At 36.6% G+C, this 14,158-nt stretch overlaps 1 protein-coding gene across 11 annotated transcripts in view; it reads left to right on the top strand.

The window, feature by feature from the left end:
• FRYL (FRY like transcription coactivator) overlaps positions 1 to 14,158 on the top strand; it is a 260,551-nt gene that overhangs the window by 172,051 nt on the left and 74,342 nt on the right. For all 11 annotated transcript variants that reach the window (XR_011257763.1, XR_011257764.1, XM_069594063.1 and 8 more), the window contains 6 exons: positions 4,194 to 4,301; positions 7,232 to 7,469; positions 8,312 to 8,497; positions 8,765 to 8,851; positions 10,839 to 11,107; positions 13,324 to 13,519. Coding sequence is in view for 9 of the 11 variants with exons in the window: in XM_069594063.1 (XP_069450164.1) it covers positions 4,194 to 4,301; positions 7,232 to 7,469; positions 8,312 to 8,497; positions 8,765 to 8,851; positions 10,839 to 11,107; positions 13,324 to 13,519 (1,084 nt within the window). In the remaining 2 variants the exon portion in view is untranslated. The remainder of the gene's footprint in view (positions 1 to 4,193; positions 4,302 to 7,231; positions 7,470 to 8,311; positions 8,498 to 8,764; positions 8,852 to 10,838; positions 11,108 to 13,323; positions 13,520 to 14,158) is intronic.

Raw genomic sequence — 14,158 nt, 5'->3', positions numbered from 1 at the left:
ATTCTGCATATACGTTAAATAAGCAGGGTGACAATCCACAGCCTTGACGTACTTCTTTTCCTATTTGGAACCAGTCTGTTGTTCCATGTTCAGTTCTAACTGTTGTTTCATGACCTGCATACAGGTTCCTCAAGAGGCAGGTCAGGTGGTCTGGTATTCCCATCTCTTTCAGAATTTTCCACAGTTTATTGTGATCCACAGTCAAAGGCTTTGGCATAGTCAATAAAGCAGAAATAGATGTGTTTCTGGAACTCTCTTGCTTTTTCCATGATCCAGCAGATGTTGGCAATTTGATCTCTGGTTCCTCTGCCTTTTCTAAAACCAGCTTGAACATCTGGAAGTTCACCCTTCACATATTGCTGAAGCCTGGCTTAGAAAAATCTAAACATTACTTTACTAGCGTGTGAGATGACTGCCATTGTGGGGTAGTTTGAGCATTCTTTAGCATGGCCTTTCATTGGGATTGGAATGAAAACTGACCTTTTCCAGTCCTGTGGCCACTGCTGAGTTTTCCAAATTTGCTGGCATATTGAGTGCAGCACTTTCACAGCATCATCTTTCAGGATTTGAAATAGTTCAACTGCAATTCCATCACCTCCACTAGCTTTGTTCATAGTGATGCTTCCTAAGGCCCACTTGACTTAACATTCCAGGATGTCTGGCTCTAGGTGAGTGATCACACCATCGTGATTATCTGGGTCATGAAGATATTTTTTGTATAGTTCTGTGTATTCTTGCCACCTCTTCTTTATATCTTCTGCTTCTGTTAGGTCCATACCATTTCTGTCTTTTATCGAGCCCATCTTTGCATGAAACGTTCCCTTGGTATCTCTAATTTTCTTGAAGAGATCTCTAGTCTTTCCCATTCTGTTCTTTTCCTCTATTTCTTTGCATCGATGGCCGAGAAAGACTTTCTAATCTCTCCTTGCTGTTCTCTGGAATTCTGCATTCAAATGGATATATCTTTCCTTTTCTCCTTTGCCTTTGGCTTCTCTTCTTTTCACAGCTATTTGTAAGGCCTCCTCAGACAGCCATTTTGCTTCTTTGCAATTCTGTTTCTTGGGGGTGGTCTTGATTCCTGTCTCCCGTACAGCGTCACAAACCTCCATCCATGGTTCATCAGGCACTCTATCAGATCTAGTCCCTTAAATCTATTTCTTACTTCCACTGTATAGTCATAAGGGATTTGATTTAGGTCATACCTGAATGGTCTAGTGGTTTTCTCCACTTTCTTCAATGTAAGTCTGAATTTGGCAATAAGGCGTTCATGATCTGAGCCACATGCAGCTCCTGGTCTTGTTTTTGCTGACTGTATAGAGCTTCTCCATCTTTGGCTGCAAAGAATATAATCAATCTGATTTCGGTGTTACCGTCTGGTGATGTCCATGTGTAAAGTCTTCTCTTGTGTTGTTGGAAGAGGGTGTTTGCTATGACCAGTGCATTTTCTTGGCAAAACTCTTATCATCCTTTGCCCTGCTTCGTTCTGTACTCCAAGGCCAAATTTGCCTGTTACTTCAGGTGTTTCTTGACTTCCTACTTTTGCATTCCAGTTCCCTGTAATGAAAGGACATATTTTTTGGGTGTTAGTTCTAAAAGGTCTTGTAGGTCTTCATAGAACTATTCAACTTCAGCTTCTTTGGCATTGCTGGTCGGGGCATAGTCAAATAAATGCTCTTACTTCCAGAGCTTTGTTCAACAAAAAAGAAAACCTGAAAACCTCCTGGGAACTGAGGGTACAGAGGAAAATAATGTATGAGTAGTTTCTTGTATGAGAAACTGTACCTCACGTCACCCTCCACCCCACTCCCAGGACTGCTTGTCAACAGAGTTTCCGTTTATTGTTAGGGACTTCCTTCTCAGAAAGATATATTTTATGGCAACAACTTCTTTTACTTGCTAGAAAGTATCCATGTATTTTTTACAAGAGGACTTCTTTATGCTGTTAATAACTGCTTTGTAGGTCTTAGACCACCAAATTGGATTCTAGATCTCTCAATGAATGCATGGTTACTATATACTAGTGTATGCTAACATCTCTGTGCGTGCTAAGTCACTTCATCGTGTCTGACTCTTTGTGACCCCATAGACTGTAGCCCACCAGGCTCCTCTGTCCATGGGATTTTCCAAGTAAGAATACTGGCGTAGTTGCCATTTCCTTCTCCAGGGGATCTTTCTGACTGAGGCATTGGACCCTCATCTCTTTCGTCTCCTGCATTAGCCTTGGCAGGCAGGATCTTTCCCACTAGCGCCACCTGGCAAGCCCCAGGAGAGTTTCTCTAGTGTGAAGGGGTTCTTTTTCCCCTTGCAGTACTTCCTCTGGAAAATCATCCTTTTGGCCGCACTTACCTCATTTATGCCCATGCATGTGCCCTCACTGAGTCCCTCTGACTGCATATGTTGGATCTTCAGTGACAGCAGTGTCAGCTTGCCCTCATCAGCTGTTTCTTCTGTAACTCCATTAATGTTTGATTTGAATTTCACTTCCAGTGTTCACTTCCTTTTTCCTTTGCCGTACTTTAATTTTTGTTGGCCAACTTACTCTTTTGATTATCCATTTTTGTCCAGTATCACCTGAGTTTTCCACTGGAGACAGGGAATCAACACAGCTACACACTTTTGCCGTGTGAACCAAGTAACAGATGTATAGTGACCGATCATGACAGACTTAGACAAAATTGATGTGAAGAAATCATTGGTTATGATACACATCTGTTATTTACATCCTGATTTGTAGGCTGAAGAGCTAATAGGGAAGCTTGGCTATACAATTACTTTCAGTTAATATCAGGTAACAGAAAATTGAACCACACTATTGGGGACTGGTATTATTTGACTAAATTATGGTAAGTAAAATCATGCATATTGGGACAAAGCTAAGAGAAGACTGACTATATATAAAATCACTAAAAACAAGTAGTAGATTCATAGCCACTATAATGAATACTGACCCCAAAACTCTTAAAACATCCCAATTCTTTTCTATATAAAAATTTTTTTATTGGGCCAGCTGAAGGACATCAATTAACAGCTTTCCCTTGAAATATAGAGCACAATAAAAGCCAGTGTATAAAAGGTTAGATATTTAAAATAAATAAATAAAATCATTGAATAACTAGGGAAAATACAGGTGAATTAAATTCTATCAAGCATACGGAAGAACCAGGATTTCCAAATTTCACATATTTTGTTACATAAACAATATGCCTATTTTTGTGTGTGTTTGTATATTCTGAAGTAAAATAAAAAGACAACAAACAATACCACCAGTGGTATATGAAAATGTCTGTTTTCTAAAACTCTTGTTAGTATATGATCTTGAAAATAAAGAAAAATTTTTGTTAATTTTATAGGCCCCCAAATAACTAATGTTAGGTTATTTAATGTCTATATTATTTATTTTAATAAATATACATCAAATGTTAAATCAGAGATTTAACTTATTTGAAACAATTAATAAATAATATAAATGTATATGTGTGTGCTCAGCTCTGTGTGACTCTTTGAAACTCCATGGACTATATAGCCTGCCAAGCTCCTCTGTCCATGGAATTTTCCAGGCAAGAATACTGGGATGGGTTGCCATTTCCTACTACAGGGTATCTTCCTGACCTAGGGATCAAATCCATGTCTGTTGTGTTTCCTGCATTGGCAGGCAGATTCTTTACCACTGCACCACCAATAAATGATTTGCTTAATATTTACTATTTGAATATTTGTTATGCTTGTTTTCTTTTTTTAAAAGTGTTTTAATTGAAGTTTAGTTGATTTATTACATTGTGTTAGTTTCAGGAGTATAGAAGGGTGAATCAATTATATATATACATATATCCACTCTTTTTTAGATTCTTTTCACATGTAGGCTATTACAGAGTATTGAATAGAGTTCCCTGTGCTATGCAGTAGGTCCTTATTAGTTATCTATTACTAGTTATCTATTATTAGTTATTAATTACTAATTACTGAAAACATTTTTTCTTGTTAGCTGTGTTTTTTCCTTAATTATATATTATTTTTTTGCATTTATAAACTAATAGTTATTTACTGGAAATGTATATACTCTTTTTATTATGTTAAATACATTAAACTTTTGGAGGTGGGCTCATATTTTCTGTAATAATTTTTATAAGTTTGCTTTCATTGTTTGATGTATGTAAGATTCATTTTATTAAGTCCTCTTGTAATCTGTTTTTTAGCGGGGAAAGAAAACCCAAAATTGACTTGTTTAGAACTTGCATTGCTGCTATTCCAAGGCTGATTCCTGATGGTATGAGCAGAACTGACCTTATTGAACTGTTGGCAAGGTAAATGAGAATTCCTGTTTGTGAGTTTAACTTTTATGTCAGTCAGTCTTTTTAAATTTCTAAAGCATCCCATTACTATTATCACTAAAAAAAAGTAGTGATAAAGACATTGTTAATCCGTGGATAACTCTCTAAACTCCCATTTTTGTCTTTTGTTAACACATTCTCCTTACTCATCTTTCAACTTTTAAAATTCTTCTGGTTTCCCCTATAAATCCTATTTTTAAATTCCTTGCCTTTCCATCTAGTATTTATTATTTCTTGGGATTTGTAGAACATGTTCTGTTAACATATGGACATTATCAGTGTGTAATGACACTCACTAGGCAATTAATTATTGTGTTAACTCCTATAGTCCTTTCTTTAGCACCTAAGGTGATGACCAGGTCTCATTTTCACTTTTTTTCTCTTATTGCAGAGCCCATAGAGTTCAAGTTTTTATCTCTTTCCTCACTAGGCTCTATAAAAAGAGTAATTAATATGACATCCAAACTTAGATACCAGTTCCTGGAAATAATTCTGAGTTGAAGTGATGGCCTTTTGAAAAACTGCTTTGCTGATACAGTTGGGGATTCTCTTTAAATAAGGGGCCAGCAGACTTTTTTCGTAAAAGACAAGATAGTGACTGTTTTAAGATTTGTGAGTCACGTGGTCTCTGTCACAGCTGTTCATCTCTGCCATTGTAGTGAAGAAGCAGCCACCTGTTAAGGAGCCTGGCTGGATTTGGCCCTTGAGCCATAGTTTACTGGCCCCACCCTAATGGGAAACCAAGCACAAAGACAGTCAATGGAGCAGTGATATCTTACCATATTCGAAGACTTTTGCTGCTTGCTGAACTCTTATTACTAAGTGTTAAGTTAAACTCACAATGAATAAACAGTTAATAGACTGCTCCAGCAGCCTTTCCCACCTCCCTAGTCACAGAGCATTTTAAACACCCATACACTACCCACCCTCAGCTCTTAAGGGTTGCACTAGGAGATTGAATGGTATTGGGTGAGGAGGAGAAGAAAGAGGTGACTTTGAAACTTGGCACCGTGAGATAAAGTCATCCCTTCCCACTGTATCTCTTAACTCTTGCTATAAATTAGATTGCAGAGTTAACAAAGTTCCTGTCAGCATTAGGGAGGGAAAACAAGTTTAATTATTTATAATAATATTCCTTGAGAAAGCAGTAAACAAGTATCATTCACTTCTGCTCTTACGCCTCCCACCTCAATTTAGTTCACCATTTTGTGAATGGCAGTCCATATTCCCCACCAAAGTGAAGTTGCATCCGCAAGGAGCAGCGGTGGAGGAGCCGAGTAAAGGAGCAAACATCTAGCCAGTGGTTGACAGTTTGCTTTGCTATTGACTTTGCTTCTTTCCCCTGTGATACTTAATTTATTTTGGCAGAAAGAAAGATTCCCAGGTCTGCTTATTTTGTCCCTAGCTCCTATCATTTGGAATTGTGATGTCTAAATCTTATTTACTTAGAATAAAGCAAGCAAACAAACAAAGCAAAGATACACTGTAAGTTTGCAGGCCTGTCTGCTGTCTCCAGGGAAGGTTCAATAGTTCTCCTGCTATAAATGAATCCGGCCCCTTTCTCTGCATGGATATATCCTAAGTCACACAGAGAGGTGTAAATTCATGGATTTACGGAATGTTGAACAACCCTTATAGCCAGCAGCATGGAGTTGGTCACTCTCCTTTCCCACAGTCTCTCCTTTGGTGCCACTATCAGAGACAGAACACTGGACTGAGACCCTTGATCTGACCCTATGTGGTATTTCCAGTGTGCTGCTGTAACTGCTGCTGCTTCATGGCTCACTTCCGGGTCTTTGTATTAAACAATTGTAATACATTTTCTCCGTGGTCTCATTATCAGTTGAAGGTTAGCTTAGTGAAGACCAGAACTAAGTTCAGCAGGGGGAAGACTGATACCACACAGCGTTCTTCCTCTATCATTGAGGATAACTCCATCTTTTCAGCTGCCCAAGCATGTAACTGTGGGATATTTTTAAATATCAACTACTTATCTTTATTCATTCAGGCTGTTTCTAATCCTGATACATGTGTCTTGATGGTCAATCATGTAAATAATTCTCTGTAGCCCCAAACAGAAACTGTTAGTCATATAGCATTAAATATTAGTAGTTTCATTGCTGCAGCCATCTTTTATGATTTTCTTGTTTATCAAAATCCTTTAACTAATATTACATTCCTGTCCTCATATCTTATTGATGTCTTTAAAAGGTAACTATATATAGCCTCTCCTATAATTTACTTAACATAAATTCTCTTGAAGACTTCATGTGTTACTTTTTTTTTTCATCTTCTTTCTAGGCATACCCCATTTATGAAGTTACAGCTTAATTCTCATTTTCATTTTCAAGAATTATTTCTGTTAAATTCATTCCATCTTGATTTGTATTTTTTTCTTCACAATCAGCCATCTTATGTTTAACTGTAAGCTCAGCAGCGTGAAAGGAGCAATAGAGATCAACTGTCCTTTCCAGTGATAGCATAGGACTAAATCAGTGTGAGCTAGTACTAAGGTATTATATAATTCAGCATAAATTTGACTGATTATAGAATAATATATGGCATTTTAAGGATTAAAGAATTTTTTAAATGTAATTCTGGTTCATTAGTCTGTGTTTTCTAAAGTACAACATTTGAGTTATGATCGAACTTACTATTGTGAATTATCAAACTTACTATTCTGATGCCAACTGATATTAATAGATTGACATGTGAATTTAAATAAATGAATACAGGTTAGCATAAGGACAAATACAGCACAAAAAGTGAACATTGGTTCCTATTTTCTTACTTCTTAAGAACCAATTGAGAGGATGTATTTTTTAAATTTAGTTTTGAGTTTTAGATGATAAAGCTCTTTGGAAGGTTTTTGAGGTTTGCTAATGGAATTTTGTTCTTGGTAGGCTCACAATTCATATGGATGAAGAACTTCGTGCTCTGGCTTTCAATACTCTGCAGGCACTAATGCTTGATTTTCCAGATTGGCGTGAGGATGTCCTTTCAGGATTTGTTTATTTTATTGTTCGTGAAGTGACTGATGTCCATCCCACACTTCTTGATAATGCTGTAAAGATGTTGGTACAATTAATAAATCAGTGGAAACAAGCAACCCAAATGCATAACAAAAACCAGGACTCACAGGTACCAGACTCTTTCATAGTGTTCCTCTGTGCATGGTCAGTGGTAAATGACTGGTTATGATGTTAAAACATATTGACTTCCACAAAAATTAGAAGTTTCATTAGTTTTACTTCCTTCCAAAATGTTTGTAACCCCTTAAACAGAACTTTCCTATAGTTTATGTATTAAATATAGAAATTAAATTCTTCCTTTGGTAATAATTAGTTTTCAGTGAACATACAAAGTGGAGACAATTCTAACTCACATATAGGCTGTTTCCAATATATTGAATGCTGGTATAATAAAAAATGTTGATAGCCTTTCAGTTGAGTTATTTGGTTGCTTATCAAAGGCACCAGTGGTCCCCATTTCACATATACAGTATATGTGCTTCTTAACCGAAAAGGGTGCTCAAATTATTGATTTGTGAAAATGTAGAAGCCGTAGAACCTTGGATATTAGAGCTGGATCATCTAAGCCAACCCAGCTTCTCAATGTTCAATGAGCCTGCACATCACCATCTCCTAGGTGATGCCACACTGCTGGTCCAAACTTTGAGTACAAAGGATGCCATTCAATCCTTCATTTTCCATATAGAAATGTTGGACCAATAGTGATTAAGTGTCAACTCTAAAGCTTTTTACAAAGTAGCCAGAGAATGATAGAACTTAGGTACATTGCATATTCATGTGTTTTAGATTGTCAATTAAATGCTTTTTTCACTATATGATGTGAAATTTTTATAAATTAAATGTTATTTAAATTTCTTGAGCTGAGTCATTTTTATGATTTGCTTTACTCTTTACTAATTGTTTTACTGGAATACATACTTTTTTTTTTTAACTTGTGTTTTATTTTTCAAGCATGGTGTAGTTAATGGAGCCTCTCATCCCCCTCCTCTGGAAAGAAGCCCATATTCCAGTGTATTCCATGTGGTCGAAGGGTTTGCACTCGTCACTCTCTGTAGCAGCCGACCTGCCACTAGGAGATTAGCTGTCAGCGTCCTTAGAGAAATACGGGCTTTATTTGCACTTTTGGAAATACCTAAGGTAAATTTTAGATATTTCATTCAGCTATCTAATGAAAATACTTAAAAAACTATCCTTTTGTCCATCTTTGTTTCATTTCTGTTTTTACCGTGCAGGTATAATTTACTTTTTAACAAGATCTTTTTGAGAGGTTCTAAGCTCACCTGCCTGCCTTCTATTCCATTTGTAACAGATAGGGCTAAAGTATATTTGTAATGTTTATCTAGGTTTGGCTGCTGTTCTTAAACATTCCTAAACTTTAATAGACATGTGATGTCTTTTTTATAGGGTGATGATGAATTAGCCATAGATGTGATGGACAGGCTGAGCCCATCCATTCTTGAGAGCTTCATTCATCTCACTGGGGCTGATCAGGTAACTGTAATGATTTCATGCTATTCAGCAATGTTTTGAAACTTAAGATGTACATACATACATACCTGAGTTTCTTTTACAAATATCATGCATTAGAAAGTATTTGTGAATAAAAAATGATTTTTAAAAAGTGGCATACACAAAGTGGCACTACTTTATGCTATGGTTAGTACTCTTCCCCACAAAACTATAAATATTTTATCTTTGTAAAATTCCAATCTTTCCAATCTAAGAAGTTTCTATTAAATCTGAAGTTGTAATTGACTACTGTTTGCTATTGATTATGGCATATAGTATTTTTGACCTGTATATGCTGGTTAAAGGGCTATTGAAATTTTTTCTGTTGAAATTCAAAGCAAAAAATTTGCACTCTGCACCTTGCAGTAAGTGTATTTGTTTGCTTTGCCATATAAATTCAAGTGCATAGAGTAGATATGTAATATCTTATGCCTGAGTCATATGTAATTTGGGGCTTCCCTGGTGGTCAGTTGGTAAAGAATCTGCCTATCAATGCAGGAGATGTGGGTTCGATCCCTGGGTTTGGAAGTTCCCCTGGAGAAGGAAATAGCAACCCACTCCCATGTTCTTGCCTGGAAAATTCCATGGAAAGAGAAGCCTGGTGGGCTGCAGTCCATGGGGTTGCAAAAGAGTCATACACAACTTAGCAGCTAAACAACAGCAACATATGTAATTTCACTCATTAAAATGAAGAAAAACACTTCATCAACACAAACATTACTAAGAAAGTTTATGCTGTCTTTCTTAGTTTGGTTTGGGGGAGAAAGGTCATATATGACATTTTCAAAACTGAAAAGAATAAGTATCAAACTTCACTAATTGAAATTATTTTCTTCCTGTTTTGCAATACCTGCACAAGAGGTTTCTGTGCTTTCTACATAACTCTTGACTCTTACAACTCAAAGTTACGTGTAACCAAGAGAGATAATAATAAAATTCTGTTCAATTTAAAGAATTCTGTTTTAGATTATTAACTATGACTTGGCCAACAAGACGAGAAGTGAGTGAGTCTCTTCTAGTACCTAAAGCAGTGCCTGACTGAGAGCAGGTCCTTTGTAAATTTCTGTTGAATGATCAGGTGAATCAAGCCTCTGTTCAGTTTTTAAGACTCTATTTTTTGTTGTCTATTGAATCATAAATAATTTGCTCTGGAGTCTTTATCTCTTCATTTTAAGAGCTTTGACTATTATTGAGCAAATATTTGAGAATGTGTAGCTCTTCTTGCCTGGAGAATCCCAGGGACAGTGGAGCCTGGTGGGCTGCCGCCTAAGGGGTCGCACAGAGTCAGACACGACTGAAGCGACTTAGCAGCAGCAGCAGCAGCTCTGGAGAGGAGCCCATTTTCCAGTCTGTTCCACTTATGCAGACATAGTACACAGTGGCTCCCCTGATACCTCAGATAGTAAAGAATCTGCCTGCAATGTGGAAGACCCAGGTTCGATCCCTGGGTCAGGAAGATCCCCTGGCGAAGGAAATGGCAACCCACTCCAATATTCTTACCTGGAAAACTCCAGGGGCAGAGTAGCCTGGCAGGCTACAGTCTGTGGAGTCGCACAGAGTCGGACATGACTGTGCAACTGACATTTTCACTTGTCTTGCAGTGCACATCAGCATGAAAGTTAATGGTTCATTTTTGAGTTCTCTATCATCTTGAGTATCCTGTGAGTTGCATATTCATACAAGAATTACATAAGTGGTGATTCTTAACCTTTTTGGTTTATAGATCTTTTTGAGACTAATAAAAATTACATAATCTCTTCTAGAAAACTGCATGTGAACAAAAACCTTATATGCAATTTCAGGAATTCTGTACCTCCTTAAATGTATCTCAGACTTCATATTATCCCTGTTTAAGAATCTCTGTTCTAGAAACTACCAGTAGACCACTTTTATAGTTTAAAGCAATTTCTATGGTAAAACTTATGAAAGTTGTTGAAATATGCAATAATGAATTTTTTTCTCTTCTTAGACTACTTTGCTGTACTGCCCGAGCTCAATAGATTTACAGACATTAGCAGAGTGGAATTCCTCTCCGATTAGCCACCAGTTTGATGTGATCAGTCCATCACATATATGGATATTTGCACATGTGACCCAAGGCCAAGACCCATGGATTATAAGTCTCTCCAGTTTTTTAAAGCAAGAAAACCTTCCAAAACACTGCCCTACAGCTGTGAGCTATGCTTGGATGTTTGCCTACACAAGGCTTCAGTTGTTATCCCCACAAGTTGATATAAAGTAAGTGATTTTCCTAGTGTAAATTTTACAGTATATAGGCTGTCAGCCTTCATAACACATGCACTTGAAAAGTTCTACAAATTGGAAATCCCATAAATGACATGCCATAATGTACTGGTGTGTTAAGGAGGACAATGAAAGTTATAAAGGGTATAGTCATATAATCCTTTCATTCTCTTTGTATAATTTGGTCTTACAAATTATAATTGTTCATTTACTTAATTATCACACTGCTTGGTACATACTTTGTGTTCAATGAATGAATGAATGAGGAGAGAGTCTGAAGATGAATATGGATGTGGATATAGATAAGCTTGTAGATAGAGGGTGGGAAGTGAAGGGAAATGAATTCAGTGAGTTTCTGAGGATGATAGTAAAGGGTAACTGACAATGTGACAGAGAGTTGACCATGGCTTTATAAACTGCAGGTTAGTCTTATTCTTAAATTGCAAAGAAAATTTGTTTGAAAAAGCATATATACGTTTTTTGGTTTTGTTTTTATTGTTTGTATATATGCAATGGCACCCCACTCCAGTACTCTTGCCTGGAAAATCCCATGGACAGAGGAGCCTGGTGGGCTGCAGTCCATGGGGTCGCTAAGAGTCAGAAACGACTGAGCGACTTCACTTTCACTTTTCACTTTCATGCATTGGAGAAGGAAATGGCAGCCCACTCCAGTGTTCTTGCCTGGAAAATCCCAGGGATGGGGGAGCCTGGTGGGCTGCCGTCTCTGGGTTCGCACAGAGTCAGACACGACTGAAGTGACTTAGCAGCAGCAGCAGCATACATACATGTTAATTATATATTGATACAGATTCTCAGGTATTGTTTATTGGATGCCATTTTTTTAATGAAGATTGACACTTGCCACCTTGTATAACATTTATGAACTTATTTAGTCTCCTTTATTTTACCATATTTTAAATGATAACATACCTCTCCTACCACCTAATATACACTCTCCTACCACCATTCCCTGTATCCACTTTCTGCTCTATTTTTCTTCATCAACTTAGCACCATCTGACACTTTTATTTCTGTGTTGTATATCTCCCCTAGCACACATGATGGTGGTGATTTTTTTAAACAGGTTTTTTTTTTTGTTCTTTTACTCCCATCACAGTGCTCTGAACCTTTTTTAAGATATTAAGAAACTATTGATGAATCAGTGGCATGATATGTATTGTTTATCTTAGTAGATTATAAGCCTACTGAAGGTGAGGACTAAAACTTAGTATTTTTCCTGTTTTGTTTTGCTCTCAGTCATTAATCCCAACAGAATTTTCTGTTCTTGAGAATATTTATGGAATTGTTCCAAAATACTTTAGTGGTCTAATCTCTCAAAACAAAAATTTAATAGAAGCTTTAAAAATGTAGATATTCTTTGATTCTGTAATTCCAGTTTCAGGAATTTACCCAAGAAAATAATTAAACATTATTATAATTAAGCATATATTCAAATGTTTAATATTGTGTATAATAGGGAAAAATTACTGTTAGCTTAAATATCCAACAGTGAAAGTGTGCCTCTATAAATCATAATAATCTCTATGATATATGGTCATCAAAAGTGAGGTCATGGAAGTATATTTATTTACATGAAGGATGTTTCAACATATATGTTAAGTATAAAGAGCAAGTACAAAACAAATAAAGTAATATTCAGTTTTTATAAGCTAAAAGAGATATATTTATACCTTTATTCATGTGTCTGAATTGAAGATGAGTAGAAGAATATATAGAGCTTATTTTGGTGTTGGATTAATGGTGATTTTCATTTTGTTTTCAGTTTTTTTCCTCTGCATTGAGTATATATAATAAGTTATAAAATGTGACCTGATAAAATATTAACTGTACCCACAGAAATAATAGATTATGTTAAAATGATCCTATAATGTTTTAACTTTCAATCTTGTATTTTACTCATTATATCTTATTCCACAGAGATTCAGTGGTTATGCTAACCATCTCCCCTAAATTGGTCGAAATTTACCTTTAGTTGGACTTCCCTGGTAACTGAGATGGTAAAGAATCTGCCTGCAATGCAGGAGACTCGAGTTCAATCCCTGGGCCGGGAAGATCCCCTGGAGAAGGAAATGGCCACCTGCTCCAGGATTCTTGCATGGAGAACTCCATGGACAGAGGAGCTTTCGTTTAAAAGAAACTTTTTAAAACACATGTTATTTACATCTACCTGTTTTTCTTCTTTTTCTCAGTAGCCCCATCAATGCTAAGAAAGTAAATACTACCACAAGCAGTGACTCATACATTGGCCTGTGGAGAAACTACCTGCTTCTTTGCTGCAGCGCAGCGACCTCCACAGCATCCTCAACATCTGCGGGTTCTGTGAGGTGTTCTCCTCCTGAGACGCTGGCGTCCACCCCTGACAGTGGCTACAGCATTGATTCTAAAGTAAGTTGTTGAGTTCTGTCATTGAATCCAAATGACAACATAAAAGGAATGTTTCAAAATTTCTTTTTCAGGACAATAAAGTAACTTGATTGAAAAGTGTATTAGTTACAGGCACTAATACTGAAAATGGTTCAAGAAATCCCTGTTACTATTGGGTTGGCCCAAAAGTTCCTTCAGGTTTTCCATAGCAGCGTATGAAATCTGAACGAACTTTTTGGCCACCCCAATGTTTTAAGGGATGCTTAGTTGGAACCAATAATATATAAAGTTTTTCTTTTAGAATTTCCCTAAATTATGTAGTAGGACAAATAACTTGATAAGAACAGTGATATGGTCTCCATGATATGAAATAAAATATTATCAGATGGTTGAAGGAAACTGACAAAACTTAATACTGGGTGTTTAACACTGATGATTCTTTTAGAAGTAGTTTTTTGTTTTTACTTATTTTTACAGGTCAAAAGAAATAGGCTAAGGGAGGGATTCAGCCTGTATTACATGATAGTGAGTGTCTGTAAGAAATTAAGAGGCCTGCAAATCCCACTTCTGTTAACAAATTTGTAGTGAGCAAATTCACAGTGACCCTTTTAAGATGATGTGTGTTAGAGGTGAATTCTGAAGCACCATTCATTCTAAAAT

This window comes from Ovis canadensis, chromosome 6, assembly GCF_042477335.2.
Source record: "Ovis canadensis isolate MfBH-ARS-UI-01 breed Bighorn chromosome 6, ARS-UI_OviCan_v2, whole genome shotgun sequence".
Lineage (NCBI taxonomy): Eukaryota > Metazoa > Chordata > Mammalia > Artiodactyla > Bovidae > Ovis > Ovis canadensis.
This window is presented reverse-complemented; position numbering and strand designations above follow the sequence as displayed.